We start from the raw sequence: 21,027 nt of genomic DNA on the forward strand, positions 1-21,027 counted from the left end.
ATCCATATATTGATGATATTGATCCTTGAAAGTCATGGTTTGACCAAAAATCTTAAAAGTCAAAGGTGAACCCATACAGTTGACTTTTTCCAAATAAGGTGAAATTTTGGACTTTTGTGTAGAATCAAGATCTTCTCCTCAAATGAATGATGTAAATGGATTATATTGAGGTAGTAGAGGTTCTTGAATCATGTCTTGAGTTTTGGATCCATGCCCTGATTAAAAGTCAACTATCCTGGTGAATTAGGTCAAAAACCCTAATTGTCGACCATATGAAAATAATGACTGTAGACCTTGAATTGAGGTGTGATGTCCAGTGGATCTTGTCATATGAGTTATTTAAAAATGATTGATGTCTTTGAATGATCCCCTGGGGCTTTTTAGGGTTTCCCAAAGGTGATCCCTGATTTTAGTCCTTGATAGGCTAAAAAACCCTAGTCTGGTGACCTGAGTAAACCTGTACTCAGATGACTGGGTGTCTAATCAATCATAGGTGAAATAATGAAGCTCTTGAGTCTCATGATTGTATTAGAGACTAATCCTTCTATTGATTGATCCTTTGCCTGAGTTTTCTTGTTTTTGAGCATCCTCGATTAAATGCCAGATGAAGAAGTGACTGCTCTGGGTACTTGCTTTGACCTGATGAAAATCCTAAAGATATGTCATCTCAGGGGGGTCAAAAATTAGGGTATGACAGTGACTATCCAAATGCCTCGCACACTAGCACACAAGTTAGAGATAATAAAAACCGCAATCGGAATTGCGTTGGTGCTTTACACCGAAAATGGATAACGAAATGAGAAATTTGACATTAACACACTTTAAAACATAAATCGAGAGAAAGTAAGATAACAACCAAAAATAGCACTAAAATGTTAGTCAAATATGTACACAAGTATTATGGAAACCAAAGCAAGTATTTACAAGTCAAAAGGTACACCGAAACGGTCAAATCGGGTAAAAAATGATAAAAACTAAACTATATAACAAAACATTTAAATTCTAACAAGCAAAATATTACATGTTTTTATTATGTTTTTATCATGCAAAAGTCTAATCAAATATTGTTTTTCATACATTTTTATTGCTTAAAAAAAGAACACAAAAAAAAACTACATTAACATGAAGAGAAACATGAATAAAAGGGGTGAAACATGAAAATCATGGTGTATACAACAGTTCTGGGCGCAGGGCCCGATCAATGGCCCAGGAAGAGCTTTTTGTGTGTCAAAACCAGGAGAGCTATGGGCCTGAGGGGGTTAAGGCGCAGCATTTTCGTGTGAGGCCTAAGCCTTTTTTGTCATGATTTCTAGCACAAGAAAAAAAGATATGCATTGGGCTCAAATGGAGGGTGAGGATAGAATTTCGTTTTGGCCCAAATGTATGAAGAATTAACATTCAAATTTGTTTTGTTAATCAAGTTTCAGATTTCTACGATTCAATCATTACTTCAGACTTATTCTATCTCCAGGTTAAACAACATGTTAATCACATCAGAATTGTATTAATTGCCAATCAAATCTTAACACCTAATTCAAATTAAACCTCACTAAACTAAAAAATAAAACGCTAATCAGAAAGAGTAAAAAAGGATTAGGGTTACTTTGGCTTGTGGCTTATCAGATTATCTCCTTCCCCTCTTCACGTCTGAGATCAACGGCGGCCGGACTTCTCTCTCCGATCAAATCGCAGCAATTGAGACAAAACTGCGGAGACTCCCTCCAATCTCTCGCTCGACTCCATCTTTCTCGTGGCCGACGGAGTTCTCTTCCTCCAAGCTCTCTTCTCCGGCGAAGTGATCTCAGCACCTCCGTGAATGACGACTTTGCCCTCATCTCCTCGTCACGCACTTCGCTTTCGTTGATATTCCGCGCGATTTGTCGTTGTGGTTGCAATTCCGTGGATGAACGATATGAAGATTGTTGCTGTGGTGATGATGAAACTCGCGGTGAGGTCTAAGTTGTTGATGAAGACGATGATTGAACAGAGCAGTAGTGGTGATCGAAGACTGAAGGTAAGAGGATCCCGGAGGAATCTTGATTCAGGTAACGAGTTCTCCATCATTTTTGTTTCCGCGAAGCCTTCTCCTTCGCTCTTCTTCTGTTTACTTCTCCTGTTTCTTCCCGAGATATTGCGTTGTTATCGTATCATGTTGATGCAGATGAAGAAGAATTGAAGTCGTTGCTTGAAGGTTGCTTCGGTGAAGATGATGATTCTCGGTTCAGAGAGGGAAGATTGAAGAGGTGAATGGAATTGATTGATGATTGGATGGAGAGAGTTCTTATGAACGTTGAAGATTGATCATGATTGACGATGAGTCAGGCTTCGGTTGCAAAGAGATGAAGATGAAGAGGTTGATTGAATCAGTTGAAGAGAGATCGATGGAGGAGATTATGGTGATTTTTTTCTGTGGAGCTTTTTGCTGAATTTTTGACGGAGAATTGAGTGAGTTTGATTGAAGGTGATGAACGCGGTTCCGAGGGAGAGGAAGAGAGTTTGTTACGTTTTTGGTCCTTCTCCTCTTTTCCAATTATGTTATGCTGAGTTTGTTACCTTTTCGTTTCTCTATTTTTTCTGTTATAAAATCTTCCTCTCCTGATTTTTCTCGGCATTTTTCTGTTAACAATATCCGAATCGGTTCTCTTGTACTGCAAGTGTGAACCGATTTATTTTCTTTTTATTGTGCAATCCAGTTTCGGTTTTATTTGATATGCAGGTTCTGTTCTTATTTGTGCAGGCTACGGGTCTCGGCTTTTTTACAAAGCATGGTTGCAAGTTGGGGACTGTTTCGGAGCACGGATGCATCAAATTTTGACAAGTCGTGAATTCTTTTGAAGCTTGGCACAAATGTCTGAGGGCCTTGGGTGTAGTTTTAGATTTTAGAACATGAAATGCACCCTTTCTTTTTGTGATTCTTCAGTGTAATGGCACCACAGATTGTAATATTGAAGAGAGATAATGAATGTAATTGATGGAACTTTTGAATGGATTTCATGTATGGATTTTGTATGGATGAACCTAATGAAGTGTAGATCTTGAATAAATTGTGATGTGGGCTTCAACTTGGATGATAAATGGGCATTGTAACTAGTATATTTCTTCCTTATTTTTCGGATGAATCATGAATGAAATTTAAACCATGTTTACCAATTACGCCTTGAAAATGATCTTGAGTAAAAGAACTTAAAAAGAATCTAACGGATGCCTTCAAACCATGATAACCTGCATGCTAAGAGATTCAACCAAGCGCTCCATCTTTTATACTCCTATGTTGTCAATCTTCAGGTCAACTTTAATGAACACCTTATGCAAACGCTAATCAAGTAACTTGCATTACAGGTCATAAGTATTGAGACGAAGGACATACTTTGAACCACAAAGAAACTCTTTATCATTTTTCTTTTGATTTTCGAACGACGAAATAAACGCCATTCATAACTTATAGCACGGAGAAAGAGGGCAAATTTTGGGGTGAAACAGTCATGGTGGTGATAAGCTTTAAAAAAGGAAATTTCTTTATCCACCCCCTTGTTTTCTTGGTCACCCCTGGTGAAAACCCCAAAATACCCCCTGTTTCGGAAATGCATTTTCGAAATGCAAAAAAATGTTGTTTTCGGAGATGTGTAACGCCCCGAATTTAATTAATTATTTAATTAAATTGATCGAGGAATTATTCATTGGAATTAGTCGAAGTCGGTATTTATCGGTATTATTCTAAAGGCGTAAATTGGATTAATATGTTGATTTGAGCAGTTAAGTTGTGGTCGGATTAGTCAGAGAAGTACAATTGCGAGTTAGTATTGTTAAAGTTATGGATCGATGGTAAATGTGGAATATTATTGGAAATAATATTCGGTTATGTTGTCTGGTTATTTATTTATGTGTGTTATTCGGATTAATTGAGTAATTAAAGAGAGATTATGAATTGGGCCTAAGTGAAACAAATATAGAATATGAGGTTGGATTGTGGGTTAAGCTCAATAAAGAAAAGAAGGATAGTAAGAGTTAGGGTTTTAGAGATTAAACCTCATAACTCATTTTGTGGAAAAAGAAGAGAAAGAAGAGAGGAAGAGAAGAAAGCTATGGCATGAAGAGGAAGATCTCCATTGAAGGAAGTGAGGCTTTTGCTAAGGTAAGGGTGGGGTTCTTACTCTCTAAGGGTTAGCATGATGATGTATATGGTGGGCTAGATTGTATGTTATTCCCCATGGAAGTTGTGTGTAGAGATGTTAGGGTTTATGAACAAATGTGTAAATTTATGATTTGAAATGTGTTTTAATTGATGTTTGATGATTGTTATGATGTTAGAAGATCCATAATATGTGTTGAATTGTGTTTATAACATGTATTATGTGGTTGTTCGTGATGCTTGGTGTTTTCCAACTTGATTGGGTTGAGTTTAGGGGTTTTGGGATGGGTTTCGTATGTTGTTTTATGTGTTTTGGGGGTTTCTAAAATCGCCAGTTCGCGCCGCGAACCTCTGTTGGCGCCGCGAACTGCTTGGCAGAAAGTTGGGAATTTTTTAATTCGCTCAGTTCGCGCCGCGAACCTTGTTGGCGCCGCGAACCCTGTTTTGCAGAACTTTTTCTAAACTTTGAAATGATGTAACTTTTGATCCGTAACTCCATTTTAGGCGCTGTTTGAAGCGTTGGAAAGCTAACGCAATGAACTATACCATGATGCAGTAAAATGATCCATATGATATAGTTTCCTATTATGTTTATTAGGATTAAGTGATGAACTATGTTGTGTTAATATATGAAGTATGCTCTTTGCGATGAATTGACATAATTATGTTGTAGTATAACTTGACGTATGTTTTCTTATGATGATACAATGTTATTGAGATGATGATAATATGTGCCTTCCTTATAATGAGATAATGAGATATGTGATGATATGCGTAATTGATAAAGATGTTGTATGCTATAGGTGATTAGTTGTGCGTATTTGATATGTATGAGTCGATGATGATGCCATGTGATGAATTAAGAATATATACATGTCTTTATTAGGAAGTTGAATATAACTTGTTATGATGATTACTTGAATTAAGGAATATGAAGAATTTGTTGATAATTGTTGTTGTTGTGCAATATAATGAATTGTTATTGTTATAACATGATGAATTGTTGTTGTTGTTGTAACTTATTGATGTTTGTTGTTGTTGTGCAATAAGTTGAATTGTTATTGTTGCTATAACATGATGAACTTGTCGTTGTTGTTGTAGACCCTATGGTCACTATTGATAAGTTGTATTATGTTGATAAGAATTAAGTTGAATAGATGTTGTATGTCGATATGATTTGATGATGTGATTGAGACGTGGTAAATTACTATGATACGGTTATTGCCATAGAACCTTGGCATTGAGTTGATGTTGTTTAATTGATGTGGTTATGTTGTTTAAGTTGATTATGTCGTTCAAGTCGATTATGTCGTGTAAGTTGATTAAGTGGTTTAAGTTGTGTTTGTGGATGTGCATCATTTGAGTCGCATCCATTGCATTGTTTGAGACGGCCCTTGTGGCAATTGTTTGAGACGGCCCTTGTGGCAAATGTTTGAGACGGCCCTTGTGGCAAATGTTTGAGACGGCCCAATGGCAAATTGTTTGAGACGGGAGTTTTACTCCAATTGTACCACATGCATATGCATAAGTTTGAGTCACATTCGAGTCGCATTTGAATTGTGTTTGGATTGTTGAGATGACGAGGTGTTTGTTGTGACGTGATAATGATATGTTTGTTGTGACGTATTTGATATCATACTTGTATATTTGAATATCTGATTAATGACATCGTTGCCATTTTGAAAGTTGTATTATATTGATTAGTTGTTTAGCGGTGAAACTTATTTTAAGATGTTACGTGATGCGAAGTGGTGAAATTATGTATGATCTATATCTCCTATATTATTTATCATGCATTCCTTTATATTGTAAGATATCTCACCCCTTTGCTGATATTTCCCCTACCATAGGAAATGGGCAGGTACTCAAGATTAGTCGTGGATGTCCGAGGTTATCTATGTGAAGTCTTTATGTTGCTTTATGGCAAGTCGAGTTGGTGTCCATTGCTCTGATACGTAGCACTCGGGGGGATTAGTCGTTATTATATGATTATTGTATTCCATGATGGCATTTGTGTTAAATTGAATTGAAAGGTGTTAATAAGTTTAAGTTGTAAGTGGTGAATAAAGTTTTGTTCCGAATGCTATGTATCTGTGTTGATTGAAATATAAGTATGTTTGTTTGGTTAAGTCGAATTGTGACATCCCATCTTTGATGAATATTTTTAAATTCACTCTGATTTTCGCTTATAATTGCGGGGTAGATTTGGGGTGTTACAAGATGCATCTCCGAAAACGCTTTTTTTTTTTCAAAATTTGTCTTATTTCGGAAATTCATTTCCGAAAACAGCATTTCGAAAGTGCATTTCCGAAATATTGCGCGTTTTGCAAATTTAGCAAAACAGCCCCTACCCCCCAATTCATTTACCCTAAATCACCATCAACACTTCCTCAAAGATATTTTTTGCAAAAACCAAGTTTCAAGGCTACATCAAAGGCTGATTCTACTTGCTCTACTACATTCAAAAGCTACTCAATCACTTCAGTTTGTAAGTTTCATAATCCTTAGATCCATAATTTAAATGCATGTTAGGGTTGTTAGAAATTAATAAAATGATATAGGGGTAGGTTTTTAGTAGTATTTAGGTTGTTTAGAAGCATTATAACATGTTAGAACTTTGGATTTTGGGGTCTGCCATGGAAGTTGCAGAATTTGGCTTCGCAGAGGTGTTTTGGAAGTTCATTTCCGAAAACACCTTCATCCCCAGTTTCGGAAATGAACTTTCGAAGTGTGTCCAGAGTTGATTTTTTTTCAACTGTTTCGCATTCTTATGGAATTCAATTGTTTCAGGAACATGGCAGGCAACCCAGCACGCATCAGACAGGGGAGAGAGACCCAGTCAGCGTCGGCTAGACGCGAGCGGGTGGCGCAGCTGACATCGACGCAGGGACGGGGTCGTGTGTGAGTACCCGTGCAGATGGACGAGAGTAGTTCCTCATCTGGATCGAAGAGTCGTCTGGCTCGGGTCTCTTCTTCTCGCCAGCAGGAGGTACGAGAGGAGGAGGAGGAGGAGGAGGAGGAGGAGGCAGTTAGATACCAGGAGGCGGAGGAGGAGGTATCGGATGTTGACCTTCCGCACGGGGAGGAGGATGAGGAGGAGGAGGAGGGCTACCCTAGAGGGCCCATTGACACGCTCGTGCTGATTTCCTACCACGAGCACGTCGCTCGACGTGTCTGGGCGGGAGAGGTATTTCTTATAATTTGTCCGACTTTATTATTTAACTGTTTTTTATTTAACTTTTTATTCCACATTTTCTTAACGGTCTAATTAACAATTTTTTTTTGTAACAGGAGAGACAAACTTTAAAACAGATGAACCACGCTTGAAAGATTTTCGGTCTCTTTAAACTAGAGGCGCAGTGGTTTAACGACGCGGTGACAGCATCAGGGCTAGGTGGGTTGTGCATGACAGGGTATTCCACCATCAGCCACGACATGCAGGGGGCCTTTGTGGAGCGGTGGCACAGGGAGACGTCTTCTTTCCATTTACCGGTTGGGGAGATGACGATCACCTTGCATGATGTGCTGTGTCTTCTCCACTTGCCGGACAGGGGGATGTTGTTGGACCGTTCCCGGATCCAGAGGGTCGATGCCATCGAGTGGATGGCAATCTATCTGGGTATGAAGCCAGATATGGCTGATTATGAGTGTCGAACAACAAATGGACCTCATATCCGGTTCACCACATTGAGCGATTATTTCGAGCACCACCTGGTGGCGGCGGCCGAATCTGAGGTTGCGGAGAATGGCCTATTTATGGAGTATCACCGTGCCTGCGCTCTCCAATGCTGATTCATGTTTGTGGTAGGCGCTGCACTCTTTGTGGACAAGAGTGCAAGATACGTCAACGTGACCTACCTCCGCTACTTCATGGACTTGACTACCGTTAACCAGTGGAACTGGGGGTCAGCTATTCTGGTATACCTATACTAGAAGCTGAATGAGACCTCCAACTAGAGGACCAGGCAGTTGACCAGATCCTGCACACTCTTGACGGTACGTTTCATTTTAATTGTTTCACATTTATTTATGGTTCGTATTTATTTTTAATACATTATCGTGTTTGTGTTTCAGGGCTGGATCATCTCCTACTTCCCCCGCATCCACGACTTCCACATTGATACTGCGTACGAGGACGCCATGCCCAAGGCCGCCCGATACGTTCTCCAGAGGGGGAACAATGCAGTGGGACCATATCGTGGGTACCTCGACCGCACAGCTCACGATGACATCAGTTGGAGGCCATTCAGTGACTATACTGCTGTTGTCGCCTTTGACCGCATCTCGTTATATTCTGGCTGGTTGGCATGCGGGACCAACACCATGGTGAGGTATCTCCTTGAGCGGTGCATGCGGAAGTTCGAATTTGTGCAAATGATACCCATGTCACCTTTTAAGGTTGCTCCGGACACAGTTACCCGAGTGGAGCTCACTGGCATATTTACGGATTGGGAGCGTCATATGGTCCCGGAGGAGTATCGTCGCATGTAGGTCACCCAGGACTGGCACAGTGTGGAGGGGTATGTCACATGGTTCTATCGGGTGTCACATCCTCTGATGACACCCGACGCTCCCGGCGCTCCTAGGCCAGCATACGAGGAGGTCCTGGAGAACCAGCAGGCCGAGGATGACCATGCCATTGATCTCCTGCCGATCTGCCAGCTGATAGAGCTGCTTGGGCGGGACGCGTTGGACCGAGGTATCATTGATCAGGGCGGTCCACAGGCAGTCGCCGTGGTGGAGAGGATCGTCGGTGATGCGGGCCATGCGGCGGCATATAGGAGGCAGAGGAGGTCCCAGGGATTGAGGGTTAGGCATACCCAGTAGGGGTTCGGGTTTATTTTTCTTGTATTCGGCTTGTATATTTCGCACACTATGACTCGTTTTGTATATATTATTCAGATTTTATTTATTATATTAGTATTTTATGTTGATATGTCGTTTATTTTGTTCGGCGTTTTCGTTTTGTATATATTACTCGTTTTGTATATATTTGTACGGGACTGTTAAGAAAAGCATTAAAAAAAAAGACTTTTGCATAATTGGGAAATGCACTTCCGAAAATCATCAAAAATTGTGAAAAAGGTGTTTTCGGAAGTACATCTCCGAAAACACCCCCCATTTAGTGTTTTCGGAGATGCACTTCCAAAATCTGGGAAAATTTAGAAAAAAATATTTCGGAAATGCATCTCCGAAGCAGAGGCAAGTTGGGGTTTTTGCTGGGGGTGACCCCATAGGGAGGTGGATAAAGAAATTTTCTAAAAAAAAAGAAAAATTTGTACTTTTTAAGATATGTTTCTTTGAACGTTTGGTGTTTTCCATCAATCATAAGATAAACGGTCAAAAGTATGCGGGTGTAGATACATGGATTAGATGAGAAGCAGTGAATCATTTCCTTATATATGTTTCAACTTCAGACATGTGGATGGATAGAACATGAAACAGGATTCCCTCCGATAAAACAAACACACATACATTAAACCGAAACACCTTTTGTTGTTGAACTCAACACAACACAACACAACACAACACAACACAACAATGGCTTCAACTTCAATCACATGCATCACTCACCAACCCATCATTTCAAATTCCAAATCTATAATCACTTCACAAATCTCAGTTTCTTCTCGGTTTCTTGGCGTCAGAATTAAGAAACTTGGATGGTCAGGCTCAAGCTCAAGCATCACCTCTAGAATTGGACCTTCCAATGGTTCAAGATTCACAAGCTGGTTCAAGTTTGGGAAGAATGGTGTTGATGCTGAAGGGGCTGGGATTTATGGTAGCCAGGCTCGTGATGATTTTGATAGAGATGATGTTGAACAGGTAATTGGGAAAGGAAAAATGAAAACTTTACTGTTTGGTAGGGTGGAAAATTTGTGCATACAAGTGTCATAGTTTTGCTTTTGATTCTAGTATAGATAGTTATTGTTGTTTGTTTTGTTCTTTCATTAGGAGTTTATAGTAACTAGTAAGAAATGAGAATGAATGATGTTAGTTGTTAAGAATTTGTTTTGACTTGTGTAAGTGTAACTATATATGAAGGATTGTGTTTAAGCATAAGTGGAGGACGGTCTTTGAAAGCGTGCAAGACGGCCTATCGCATAGGGTTTAAAATTTGTCACGATTAAATTGTGGCTAAATAGGGCTCATAAAATACTTGTCACAATTAGACTGGAGTTAAACAAGGTCCATGTTTATTTTGTCGGAGTCAAACTCTGGTTAACATACACAGAGGGTCTCAAAATACTTAAGACGGCCCTGCGAAGTGGTGTGTGTGAACCCTGATAGTTGGCCTATTGGTGTGACATGAGAGTGTACTACTCTTAATCTCTCGGATTCGAATCCTTATAAGTGCTAACGATCGTTGTGTTGAGTCAGTCTATACAGGCTTTAAATGGGCTCCGCCTATGGACGGTGAGATTGATCCCTTTAGATTAGTCGGTGTGGACGGTGAGATTGATTCTTTTGGATTAGTCGGTCTCAATACCCCGTGACCAAGTTTTCAGAAGAAAAATGGTGCTGAAATTGCTGTGAATCATGATATTTATTAAATCTGTTTGCTCCCAACTCAAAATTACCACTGATTAGACCTTCATTTTATAAACAGAAAATATCACATAAGAACATCTATAAGGATCATGTTAAATTTTTCAACACTAACAAATGATTTAGTTTTTTTCTCAAAATCATACTTTTGTTTCTACATGAAACCATGAGAGAGGATTAGTTCATCTGCATGTTGTGTCATTGACAGAAATTTTCTATTCTGAATTCTCTATACCAATCCAGTAAAAAAAATTATATTTATATATGATATTCTTTTGCAGTACTTCAACTATATGGGAATGCTTGCAGTTGAGGGAACATACGATAAAATGGAGGCTCTGCTAGGCCAAAAGATCCACCCTGTCGACATCTTACTGTTGTTAGCTTCAACAGAAGGTGACCTGCCAAAAATCGAGGAACTCTTGAAAGCGGGAGCGAAATATGATGTAAAAGATGCAGATGGAAGAACAGCGTTGGATAGGGCTAATGCTGAAGTTAAAGATTTCATTCTTAATTTTTCAGTGCAAAAAGCATGATTAGTTTAAGTTAAAGATTTGATTCTTGATTTTTTTTCAATGCAGAGAGCATGATTAGTTTGTTCAAGTATGTCATTTGAGACATGGTTGTTTAGATTATGATAACTTTTGAACTATGTTATTTCACGTGTTTTGGCCTTTGGATTCATCATTAGCATGCAGTTTATGTCACTGAACATTCTCATGATTAAGAACAGATAACACTCATAACTGCCCCTACAATTTCAAGGGAAAAAATGGTGATTTACTCTATTGGATATAATGAAGAAAAGAAAAAACTTCAGCCAGACAAATATTTCATCAGATATAAAGTATTTCATTGTTCTTGTACTTGAAAAGATTGGCGCTTAAAAAAGACTATCCTTTGGATTTACATCAGTAAATATACTAGCAAGTGAGTGTGGTTTGTCATCTTTTGTTTGATCACTTTCATTTCCCATGAAATGGAATGCCGTAGCATTGCTAGTTAACATTGAAACACTACTTTGCACACTTTGGGTTGCTAATGTAGGATTCTTTATTGACATAAATGCCACCTTCTTTGAAGCAGAATGAAGTCTGCCACTAGTTGAAGACTTCGGTAGTGCATGCAAGTCACCGTCAGGTGAGGATTCGCAGATAAGGGCTTTTGTGGTCGAATGCTTTTCTCCTCCTTCCTCACTACTAGACACAGTCGTCTCCTTAACCTCATCAATTTGCATCGAGCTTGTCAACGATTCTGTATTCATATCCTTGACGTGAAGCGGATCCTCTTCAGCTGCAGTATCAGCTTCGTCTTTCTCGGGCTCAAGTTGGTCATCTGCACATAATTTACCATGTTTAATCATATCCTTGACATTCTTTTTTTCAAACTCTCAACTCATTAAACTTACTGAACAATTTAACCATAAAACAAGACAGTTATTATAAAACAATGTTAACAAGACATTTATATAAAACAATTAATTGTAACCAAGTGAACAATGCACCAAATAAGTAAATTAATTATACAAATAAAGAGCAACAAGTGGTTACGGAATCACGGAAACCAGCACACCATGGTTCTTACCCCCAAGAATAGACTCGATAGTGTTGTAGTTGACACCTGATGTTTGAACAGAAAGATTTCCACCAGAATCCTTGTCACCTCGACTTTCATTCTCCCTTTTATGCTTCCTCTCATGTAGTATGTACTTATCTGATTTCCAGACACACTCTAACGTAACGCAATCATCATCATTACTAACAGGATAGTACTCTCTAAACACCTGATTCAGTAGTATACATCAGAACAGATGAAGAAATAATAGATTAGTATGTAAATTATTATTTTCGATACATACTCGTGTATATGCAAAAGTATAAACGGCAGAGAATTTAGTGGTACTACAATTTCAAACTAACCTCTATTCCGTTATGAGTTATTTTTACTGATTGCTTCTTTTTGGACAGGGAAGAAACCATGTTGAACAAATAAACAACATCGAGTAATATCTGCACAAGGAGAGAAAAAAGCTCACTCAAGATAAATGCACAATCACGGAGAAATATAACATAACGTCTTTAATAGCGTAACTTCTTCAATTCTACAGTATCAAATGACATCTATCACTTGTACTTTATACAAATAACCTCTCCAGATAAATTTGCAATCACTGAAATATAACATAACTTCTTTAATAGCACAAATTCTACAATTTTACAGTATCATCAAATCATACCAGTTGTACTTTATACGTAAATTACAAACCACTTGTGCAAATTCAACTATGATGGAACCTTAATTAAATTAAATTTACAAAAAACATGGGAGACTTACTTGTTGAACCAAAACACGTAAACGCGCTAGCAAGGCCATAATGGTCACAGAAAGTCCCATAAAAAAGGATCGAGCAAACAAAACAGATATCTCACTGTTAAATAGTCAAGGAAAGAAATTTTATATGGAAATCTTAACAGATTACTAAACAAAACAAAAAAAGGTTAAAGAAGCGTGCACTAAATGATACTGGAGATGACCACGGTAACAATTTCTAACCAAAGTATACAGAAAAAATGTGACTGGATGACCAAATAATAGAATATAACGTAGTAGACAACTATTACCAACCAAATTTTGGAAAATACTTCAAAAACTCTAAACTTTGAGGTTTTTTCTAGCATAAAACTTGTAGAGTGACGGAGTACATAATAAAATTTAGCACGGGTAAAGAAATTATATACAGCCTAAATTAAAGCATGTAAAATCCTAATGTTCGATATTGTACTTACTAAGATGAAAACAAATAATAAACTCGAACAGATATGCACTTTGTAAGATCAATTGGCACCTAACTACCTATAATATGAAGTAAAAGGTATACATTCCTTATTATACCATAATCAAACTTTGGCCAATCAACTAAACCCCGGGCATATAGTATAAACGAACATATCTTTATAACAGAAACCACATGATACAGATAGATCACATGAAGAAGGATACGTTGCAGCCTTCAGCATTGGTTCAACCATCTGCACAGGCAAACAAAACACCGATTGACATAAGAGATAGGTATCTGGAAGAAATAAGCAATCCAATGTTAAATCTATGGTTGCACAGAGGGGTAAAATCCCAATTAGCATCTGATAGGGACTTGGGTATTATGAGGTGTTCAAGTCCCGCATCAAGGGAGGGTTCGCCAAACCAAACACTTGAGCACCCCATTATACGCATGCCTCTATCAACAACATCAATAATGTGTTGAATACTCATAATCATTCTCTATGCATGGAAAAAAGAAGCACAAAAGGAACCAGCACAGTAGAAACACAATGATCTTAATACATTATTATTAAGCCTTGAAAACATCAAGAGAACAACTTAATAATATTGAGCTGCAATTTCACCTCTTCTAGTAGTCGTGCAGATCCTAAAAGACGCTCCAAAAAATTCAGCTTCTCATCATTATATCTTCTCCTTTTCAAGCTGCCATGAAACAAATATTATAACCAAACCAACAAGACCAGACCTATAATAACCTTACATAGTGACAGAGAAAATTCAGCAGAAACACATTTCAGAAGGCAAATAACAAAATGAAGGGAAACAAAGAAGCAACATTGCAGTCTGTTTAATCATGCAAGAGAGTGAGCCATCTCTCGTAAGACTATAATTCATGTCACCACGTCGGTTATCTTGATTTTAATACATCTAAATTGAATCTTTAAACATAAAATTAAGAAAAATCGAAAAAAAAAAAAAAAAAACTGAAAGAAGTAATATAAAGCTACCTCTCTAAAAGATGAAGCTTCTGTTTTGGTCTATCATCTTTGATAACATTGAAACATGATATTACAAGCTCCTCCAAGTTCACCAACCGCAGAAGCTTCAAATCCCTCCTAACCTAATAACCACCGCAAAATCAACAATAACTCGTAAAAACACATCACGTACATGTAAAAGCAAATTGTAAACACAAATTTCAAATCACTGAACACTGACTCCAGTGTGCATACCTTCAAAAGATGCTGGAAGTAGGAACAACGGCGGTGCTGATTCTTATTCTTGTAAACCAATCTTTCAAGGATACCATACTCGCATTGCAGCTGCGGAAGCATTGAAGTTAAGCGTCCCTCAACTGTTTCGAATTCAGTGTCCATTGAATCCTGGTTCGTCGACGAGTAAATCTTCAGCGCGCTTCGTTTTCCGGCCACCGTGTGCCGCGCCGTGTGGTTGAGTTCAGTTGTTTTTCGTTTTAGGATGCTACAGTTTTTTTGGTTTATCAGGGTTTTCAATTGTTATTTTCAAACAATGTTTTAAAAGCCGGATCGGTTCGGCCGGTTCAACCGTGAAAATGATCTGTTCGGCCGGTTCAACCGTGAAAATGATCTGTGTAAATATTTAGATCGTAAAAAAATTTTACTTTTTACTCATTTCATTTTAAATATTTATTTGAAGCAAAAATCATATATTTAAATATTAATTTTAATTATCTTTCTTTTTTTTATTAGAAACAAATACATGCAAGATGCCTATAGAAAAATCTTGCATTGATCTTTTTCAAGATTCAATAGTTCGAAGATTTAAAATCTAGATCTTCATAGAATTTGATTTTTATCTAGATTTATAGGAAATCTGATTTTAATTTTAATTTTAATATTTTAGATAAATAATGTGATATTTTGAGTAAACAATATAAAAATTAATTTTGAAAAAAAATTAATTTTATCCATCGGTTTTCTAGATAAACTGAGATATAAAATATGCTAGTTTTGAAAATAATAAAAGTGTTGCAACTGAGGTTCGAACTCATGTGCATATAACTTTATCACTTGAATTTTAAATCACTGAGGTATTAAGTAATAACTTTCATGACGCTCTTCGTTACATCGCTTCTTTAGTCGAGGCTAAATACATTTTGCGTCCGACGTATTATGTTTTTTTTAGTAGTGTTGACTCCACCTCCTTATCGTTACGAGGTAGGAACATAAGTTAATTGCATTCTTTTTATAAAAAAAATATTTTATGTTTAAGAATCACAATAGATTCGAATTCATGATTAATGCTTAATCTATAACAATATCTATCATATCATTTCATTAATAGTCTGTTTGGTAAGACGCATTTTTGAACTTATAGCTTATAGTTTATTTTGCTAGCATATGACATACTTTTCAAACGCTATGGTAGATTGATGTTAAGGAAGGTTGAAGTGGTGTGGTTTCGTGTGTTTAGATTATATGGAAAGCGAGAAATAACAGGTTAGAAATTTGTGTTGAAAAGATGGCAGAAGATGCTCCCTTGGAATTGGTTGTGAATTAAATGTGATAATATCCATGTTAAGGTTTCGCAATGGTTCTAGAATCCTAAAGCTTGTTTTGGAATTAAGATTGAATAAAGATCTCATATCAATAAAAGGTTGACTTAGACTGGGAGTAACGATTATCTCTTGGCTATTTGGTCTAACAGTTCGGTTGTCGACTTTGCATGTTCAAACTATCTGTTGGCTTGGCGCTTCACCTACTTTACAAATCGTCAGCGTGTAGAATTCGAGTGAAGAGTCAAAGTGGTCGCATTGGAAATGTCTTCGTATAAAATCATATAACATTGTTGGAGTTTGGATTTGTTTCAATAAACATGAATTCATGGATTTGTACCGTAGGGGTTGATGTTAGCAGAGGGTTTATCTGTGATTCTAGAGCTGTTGGGATTTGTACATCAATCGAGTTTATCTGATTAACATCGACGTTATGGTTTAGGTTGGTGTACTGACAATTCATCTATTATCTATTATAATCTATTATAAATATATAAAAAGTAAAGTACCTGGAAAAGACAAGATAAACCCTCTGATTAAAAGCTATAATTAATCTAATTACAAGGGGTATTATTGACTATTTAAACTTTACTTGATTTATATGCATTTGGCATTAAATGTCGCTGATGTGGCACAACCCTATATTTTTGTTAGTTTTTATATTATTTTAATTTTAATTATACAAAATTGTTCCAATAAACCCTCATTAAAGCATACACGATAAATTATAATTCAAAATTAATGTTGGCTGCGGAAGTAGAACAGGCAACCGATACATTGAATCCTTCAAGATTTACAATACGTAAAATCTTTTCCCAAGATGCAACTAATATAACTCCTACCACCCTTGGAAACTAATATTATATATTCACTAGGTTTTATGCATTCCTTAGAAGTGAACACAGGTGAAGAATGGAGCAATGGCAAACCCTAATTTTCCTCTCATGTCAAGCAATTTTATTGTCTGTGTTATCTCTTTTCTAAAATATGTCAAGCAATTTTCCTGTTATTTCTTCAATTTGAAAATTATGATTTTGCCCTAATTTTTTGCTGCGGTGAAATGGGATTTCCTAATTCATAACCTTTTGTTTTTGCCCTTATTTGATCAAATTCTGATGTGTAGTATATTCTTCATCTGTAGGCACAAGCAAATTCTGATGTGTAGCATATTGTTCGTTATATGGTTGAAGAGATGCAAGCTGTGAACAAGAAACTGAAGTAACTATAGGTTGAAGAGATGCAAGCTGTGAACAAAAGCTGGAACTAACGGTAAGTTGTAATCTCATGAAAAGTATGAAAATTTTAAAAAATTTCAATTGTTTTTTGTTTTGTTTTGAAAATTTTACTATTATTCCTTCACTTCGTAGATGATGAAAGCACTACGGGAACAAGCTATGCGACGACAAGCTAAAGTAGAAAAAAGTAGAAGGCAGAAAAAAGTAGAAGTATTCATCAAACAAAAAGTGTTGAAACCAACCATAAGGAATCTGAGACTCTGGTGGAGACGTGTATAGGAGAGGAAGAAAAAACTTTGAAGGACAATACGCATTAAGCAGACAAGGAAGAGAAAAATTTGAAGCACAAACTACTTTGATTCCCGTTTCGGATTAATATTACTGATTGTACTTTGCTGGTTTATTTATTATTATTAACTAATTGAGAATATATAATTCAATTGATTCCAATTTTTTTATAATCATTGGTTGTGTTTTGCAGTTAGTTTTATAATATGTTGTTGGTGTTCTGCATGACAGTTAGATGGGAAAGATACTTCTTTTACGCTAGGAATTAGTTGTGAATTGCTATACGTGATTGCATCTACTAAAAATGAGGGAAGCAAGATGGTTGAGTTGCCGAAAGAAATGAGAATAATCCTTAAAAAAAAATGAAAGGATAACTTGAAAGTAAATATCCTTCAAATATAAAAGGCGATGAAAGACATTGAAAATGATTTCAGACCATTTTTATATTAAAAATTTATTTGCAGTTTTATCACATAAGTGCTTATTGTGAAAAACACTTATACTTATCAGCTATAATGTTAATTGTTTATCATATAAACTATAAACTTAAGAAATATTGATGTGATGTACTAAGACTGAAGATATTTTTGTATGTTTTAAAACAACATTGAGAATTTTAATATTTTGATTATAATTTGTCAATTAAATATTTTTAATGTTATTAGTATCTTTAATGATTTTGAATTTTATTAAACTTATTCGAGGTTTAAAATTTGAATGAAATCTATTAATACTAAAGAAGGATAAAACTTTACTCCTTGCAATAAAACTTTAAGATTGCTTTATTTCCTTTCACATTAAGAAAAAAGATTGCGATAATTATTATCGAAAAATATACTAATAAATATTTTATGCAATTTTAATTAACTATATTTTTCCTTCCATTTTTAAAAAATGTTTTAAATTATCAAAAGATTTTTTTGACCGAGAATTAATGCAGTTATTGCTTTCGGTGAAAAAAAAACATCTCGAGTAAATTTTCTTTCAATTTTATGATACTATATTATTTTGATTTTCTCTTAATTACACTTTTATTTCCTATTTAGTGTCATTATTATAGGTTATTTTTGTTATTTTTATTATTTGATATTTTTGTTCTTTCTATTCGATTATGTTATTGTTTTTTATTTGGTATGAGCAACTAACATAATAGAAATTAACCATAGGTATATAACCGACATGGGGTAATAAATAGCATTAATATTAATAATTAATATTAATAATAAATATATTTTATTTCATATTTTTTGATTTTTTTTCTATCGTTACAATTTTATTTTCTATTTATTACTATTTTATTATAATTTAGTCTCAATATATATTTTCGACCTTTAAAAATGAAAATTTTGACCTAAAAATATTTTATTTCATATCATGGTTGGTAGTAGCCATTTTATTTCATTTTTTGTTTTGTTAAATTTTAACAACCTTCAAATTTGTCTTTTAGTATTTCAACTAATTACTACTTGAAATCATAATGTTCAAAGTTTAATATATTTCTTCCTTATTATTAATAAGTATTATTAATTATTAATAGTAGTAAGTAAATAAATATATTAAATATAAATAAAGTTAATATAATATATTGTATAAATAAATATAAGAATAGTAGGAAAATGATTTTATCAGATTCTATTAAATATAAATAAAATATATACTTCTTCAATAATCAAACAACTTGCTACCAAAATAAATATATTGTTTAAATAAATAATTGTATTATTGATTATAAAATAACTATATTATTGATAAAAGACCTCAAAATTGCAAACATATTTTATTGATTTTTTTTAAATATCTGAAAAATATTACAGTTTATTATTATAAGATAAATAAGAGAGTGTACATTTTATCCCCTATTTTATCCCCAATTAGAATTAAATGCCTTATTTGTAAAAAAGTAAAATAAAGAGAAAAGAGATTGTGCACTGATAGTGATAGTGTAAATTATTTTTACACTATCCACCAATGACGACCATATAAAGCGTCAAGTCACAATGTAAATTTTAAAATATTTTTATGATTTTACATTGACAGTATACTACCATTAAACTCTAAAATAAATTATTTGATTTTATAATATTTTTTATTTTAATCTTAAAATAAATTATTTGATTTTATAATATTTTTTATTTTAATCTTAGACATATGAAAATCAAACTTATAATAAAATAGAGTACACTTTTTAAAATTATCCTGTTTAGTATAAAATAACTACATTATTTATAAAAGTCCTAAAATGCAAATGGGTTTAAGTTATAAACGAAAGACAACTTAATATTTTATATGTTGTATTTTAACGTGAACAAGAAAAAAATAATATTATATATTTAAATTTGAAGATGACAATATTATTTTGTTTCTATAAATTTGAATGTAAATAAGTATGATTTATTTTATAATTTTTTTTTAAAAATATCATATACTTGACTTTGACCAGAAATAAAATATCAAATAATTTTAAAAAAATATCATATACTTAAAAAAATTATTCAATAAAATATCAAATAATTTACAATTTTATAAATTTTGTAATTTTACTAAGCAAAAATGATAGAAAAAATATTCATTTAAAACTGAAATTTCAAGATACCATAGAGTGTAGATATTCATTTAGCACTAAATTTCACGGGGAGTGGTCATATATTGTAGGTTTGTAAAAATTGTAAATATGATATAATAAAAGGTATTTAAAATTGATATTAACAGGAAGCTTATATAAATTTTAGGTTTTGAAAACTTGAATAATATCTAAAAAGTAATGTTATTTGAATTGGAAAAATTATTTTATTCAAATCTATAGTTTTAAAATCAACCCATCTGGATTCAACTGAGTTTTGTTAACTCATCTTGATTCACGGGTATATGTAAACGTATTTAAAAGATACGAGTTGTAGACGGTTCATTTTAATGTCCATCTTTTAAATATTTTTTCTGCTGTTTTATATAATTGAAGTGATAATCGGCTGTAAGATTTACTGTAAATACGATGCTGCTGTTTTATATAATTGAAGTGATAATCAGCTGTAAGATTTACTGTAAATACGATGCTTAAAGGTTTGTGCATATATTTGTAACTATGTCAATGTTAACCTATCGAAGAATGAATTCAAACTTTACAAATGATGGTTTGGTAGGCATGTGATGTGAATCCAGACGGGACCCGTGCGATAGCACGGGTTTCTTACTAGTTCATGTTTAATTTAATTGTTGTTGTATCTTTGGCATGTCTCGTGCATAGTGTTAATAATATTTTGATGTTTCAAAAAATAATCAATTAGACCACTGTAATTTTAACTAATTACACAATAATTCTAAGACATATAATATTATATTAGTGGCCCAAAATTCTAACATTAGATATTAATATATAATATTTTTATTTAGTTTTCAATACTTTTTAATATGTGTGAATTGCTTAATTATTACGTGGGGCCAAATTTACCTTCAAAGGGTCAAAATAAAAATATCTGAACCTAACTTTGAAGCAATCATTACGAGGGGCAAAGTCA

The 21,027-nt window shown here is 34.7% G+C and overlaps 2 protein-coding genes and 1 long non-coding RNA gene across 3 annotated transcripts; 2 read left to right on the forward strand and 1 right to left on the reverse strand.

Annotated features, from left to right (window-relative positions):
- Positions 1-1,522: 1,522 nt before the first annotated feature.
- LOC131657158 (uncharacterized) lies at positions 1,523-2,985 on the forward strand. Its single transcript, XR_009300518.1, has 2 exons — positions 1,523-2,045; positions 2,162-2,985. It is a non-coding gene; the product is annotated as an uncharacterized LOC131657158 (long non-coding RNA).
- Positions 2,986-9,576: 6,591 nt separating this feature from the next.
- On the forward strand, positions 9,577-11,363 carry LOC131593347 (protein LHCP TRANSLOCATION DEFECT-like). The gene is made up of 2 exons (XM_058865825.1): positions 9,577-9,955; positions 10,960-11,363. Exons 1-2 carry the CDS (start codon positions 9,671-9,673, stop codon positions 11,212-11,214), a joined length of 540 nt encoding a protein of 179 aa, XP_058721808.1. The 5' UTR covers positions 9,577-9,670; the 3' UTR covers positions 11,215-11,363.
- A 75-nt stretch (positions 11,364-11,438) lies between these two features.
- On the reverse strand, positions 11,439-14,970 carry LOC131593346 (uncharacterized). The gene is made up of 8 exons (XM_058865824.1): positions 14,692-14,970; positions 14,467-14,579; positions 14,083-14,161; positions 13,679-13,707; positions 13,013-13,106; positions 12,598-12,687; positions 12,263-12,461; positions 11,439-12,013 (listed from the first exon to the last, which is right to left on the reverse strand). The coding sequence occupies exons 1-8, from the start codon at positions 14,833-14,835 to the stop codon at positions 11,562-11,564; spliced, it is 1,200 nt and encodes a 399-aa protein (XP_058721807.1). The 5' UTR covers positions 14,836-14,970; the 3' UTR covers positions 11,439-11,561.
- Positions 14,971-21,027: the final 6,057 nt, after the last annotated feature.

This window comes from Vicia villosa, linkage group LG3 (genome assembly GCF_029867415.1).
Source record: "Vicia villosa cultivar HV-30 ecotype Madison, WI linkage group LG3, Vvil1.0, whole genome shotgun sequence".
In the NCBI taxonomy this organism is placed as follows: domain Eukaryota; kingdom Viridiplantae; phylum Streptophyta; class Magnoliopsida; order Fabales; family Fabaceae; genus Vicia; species Vicia villosa.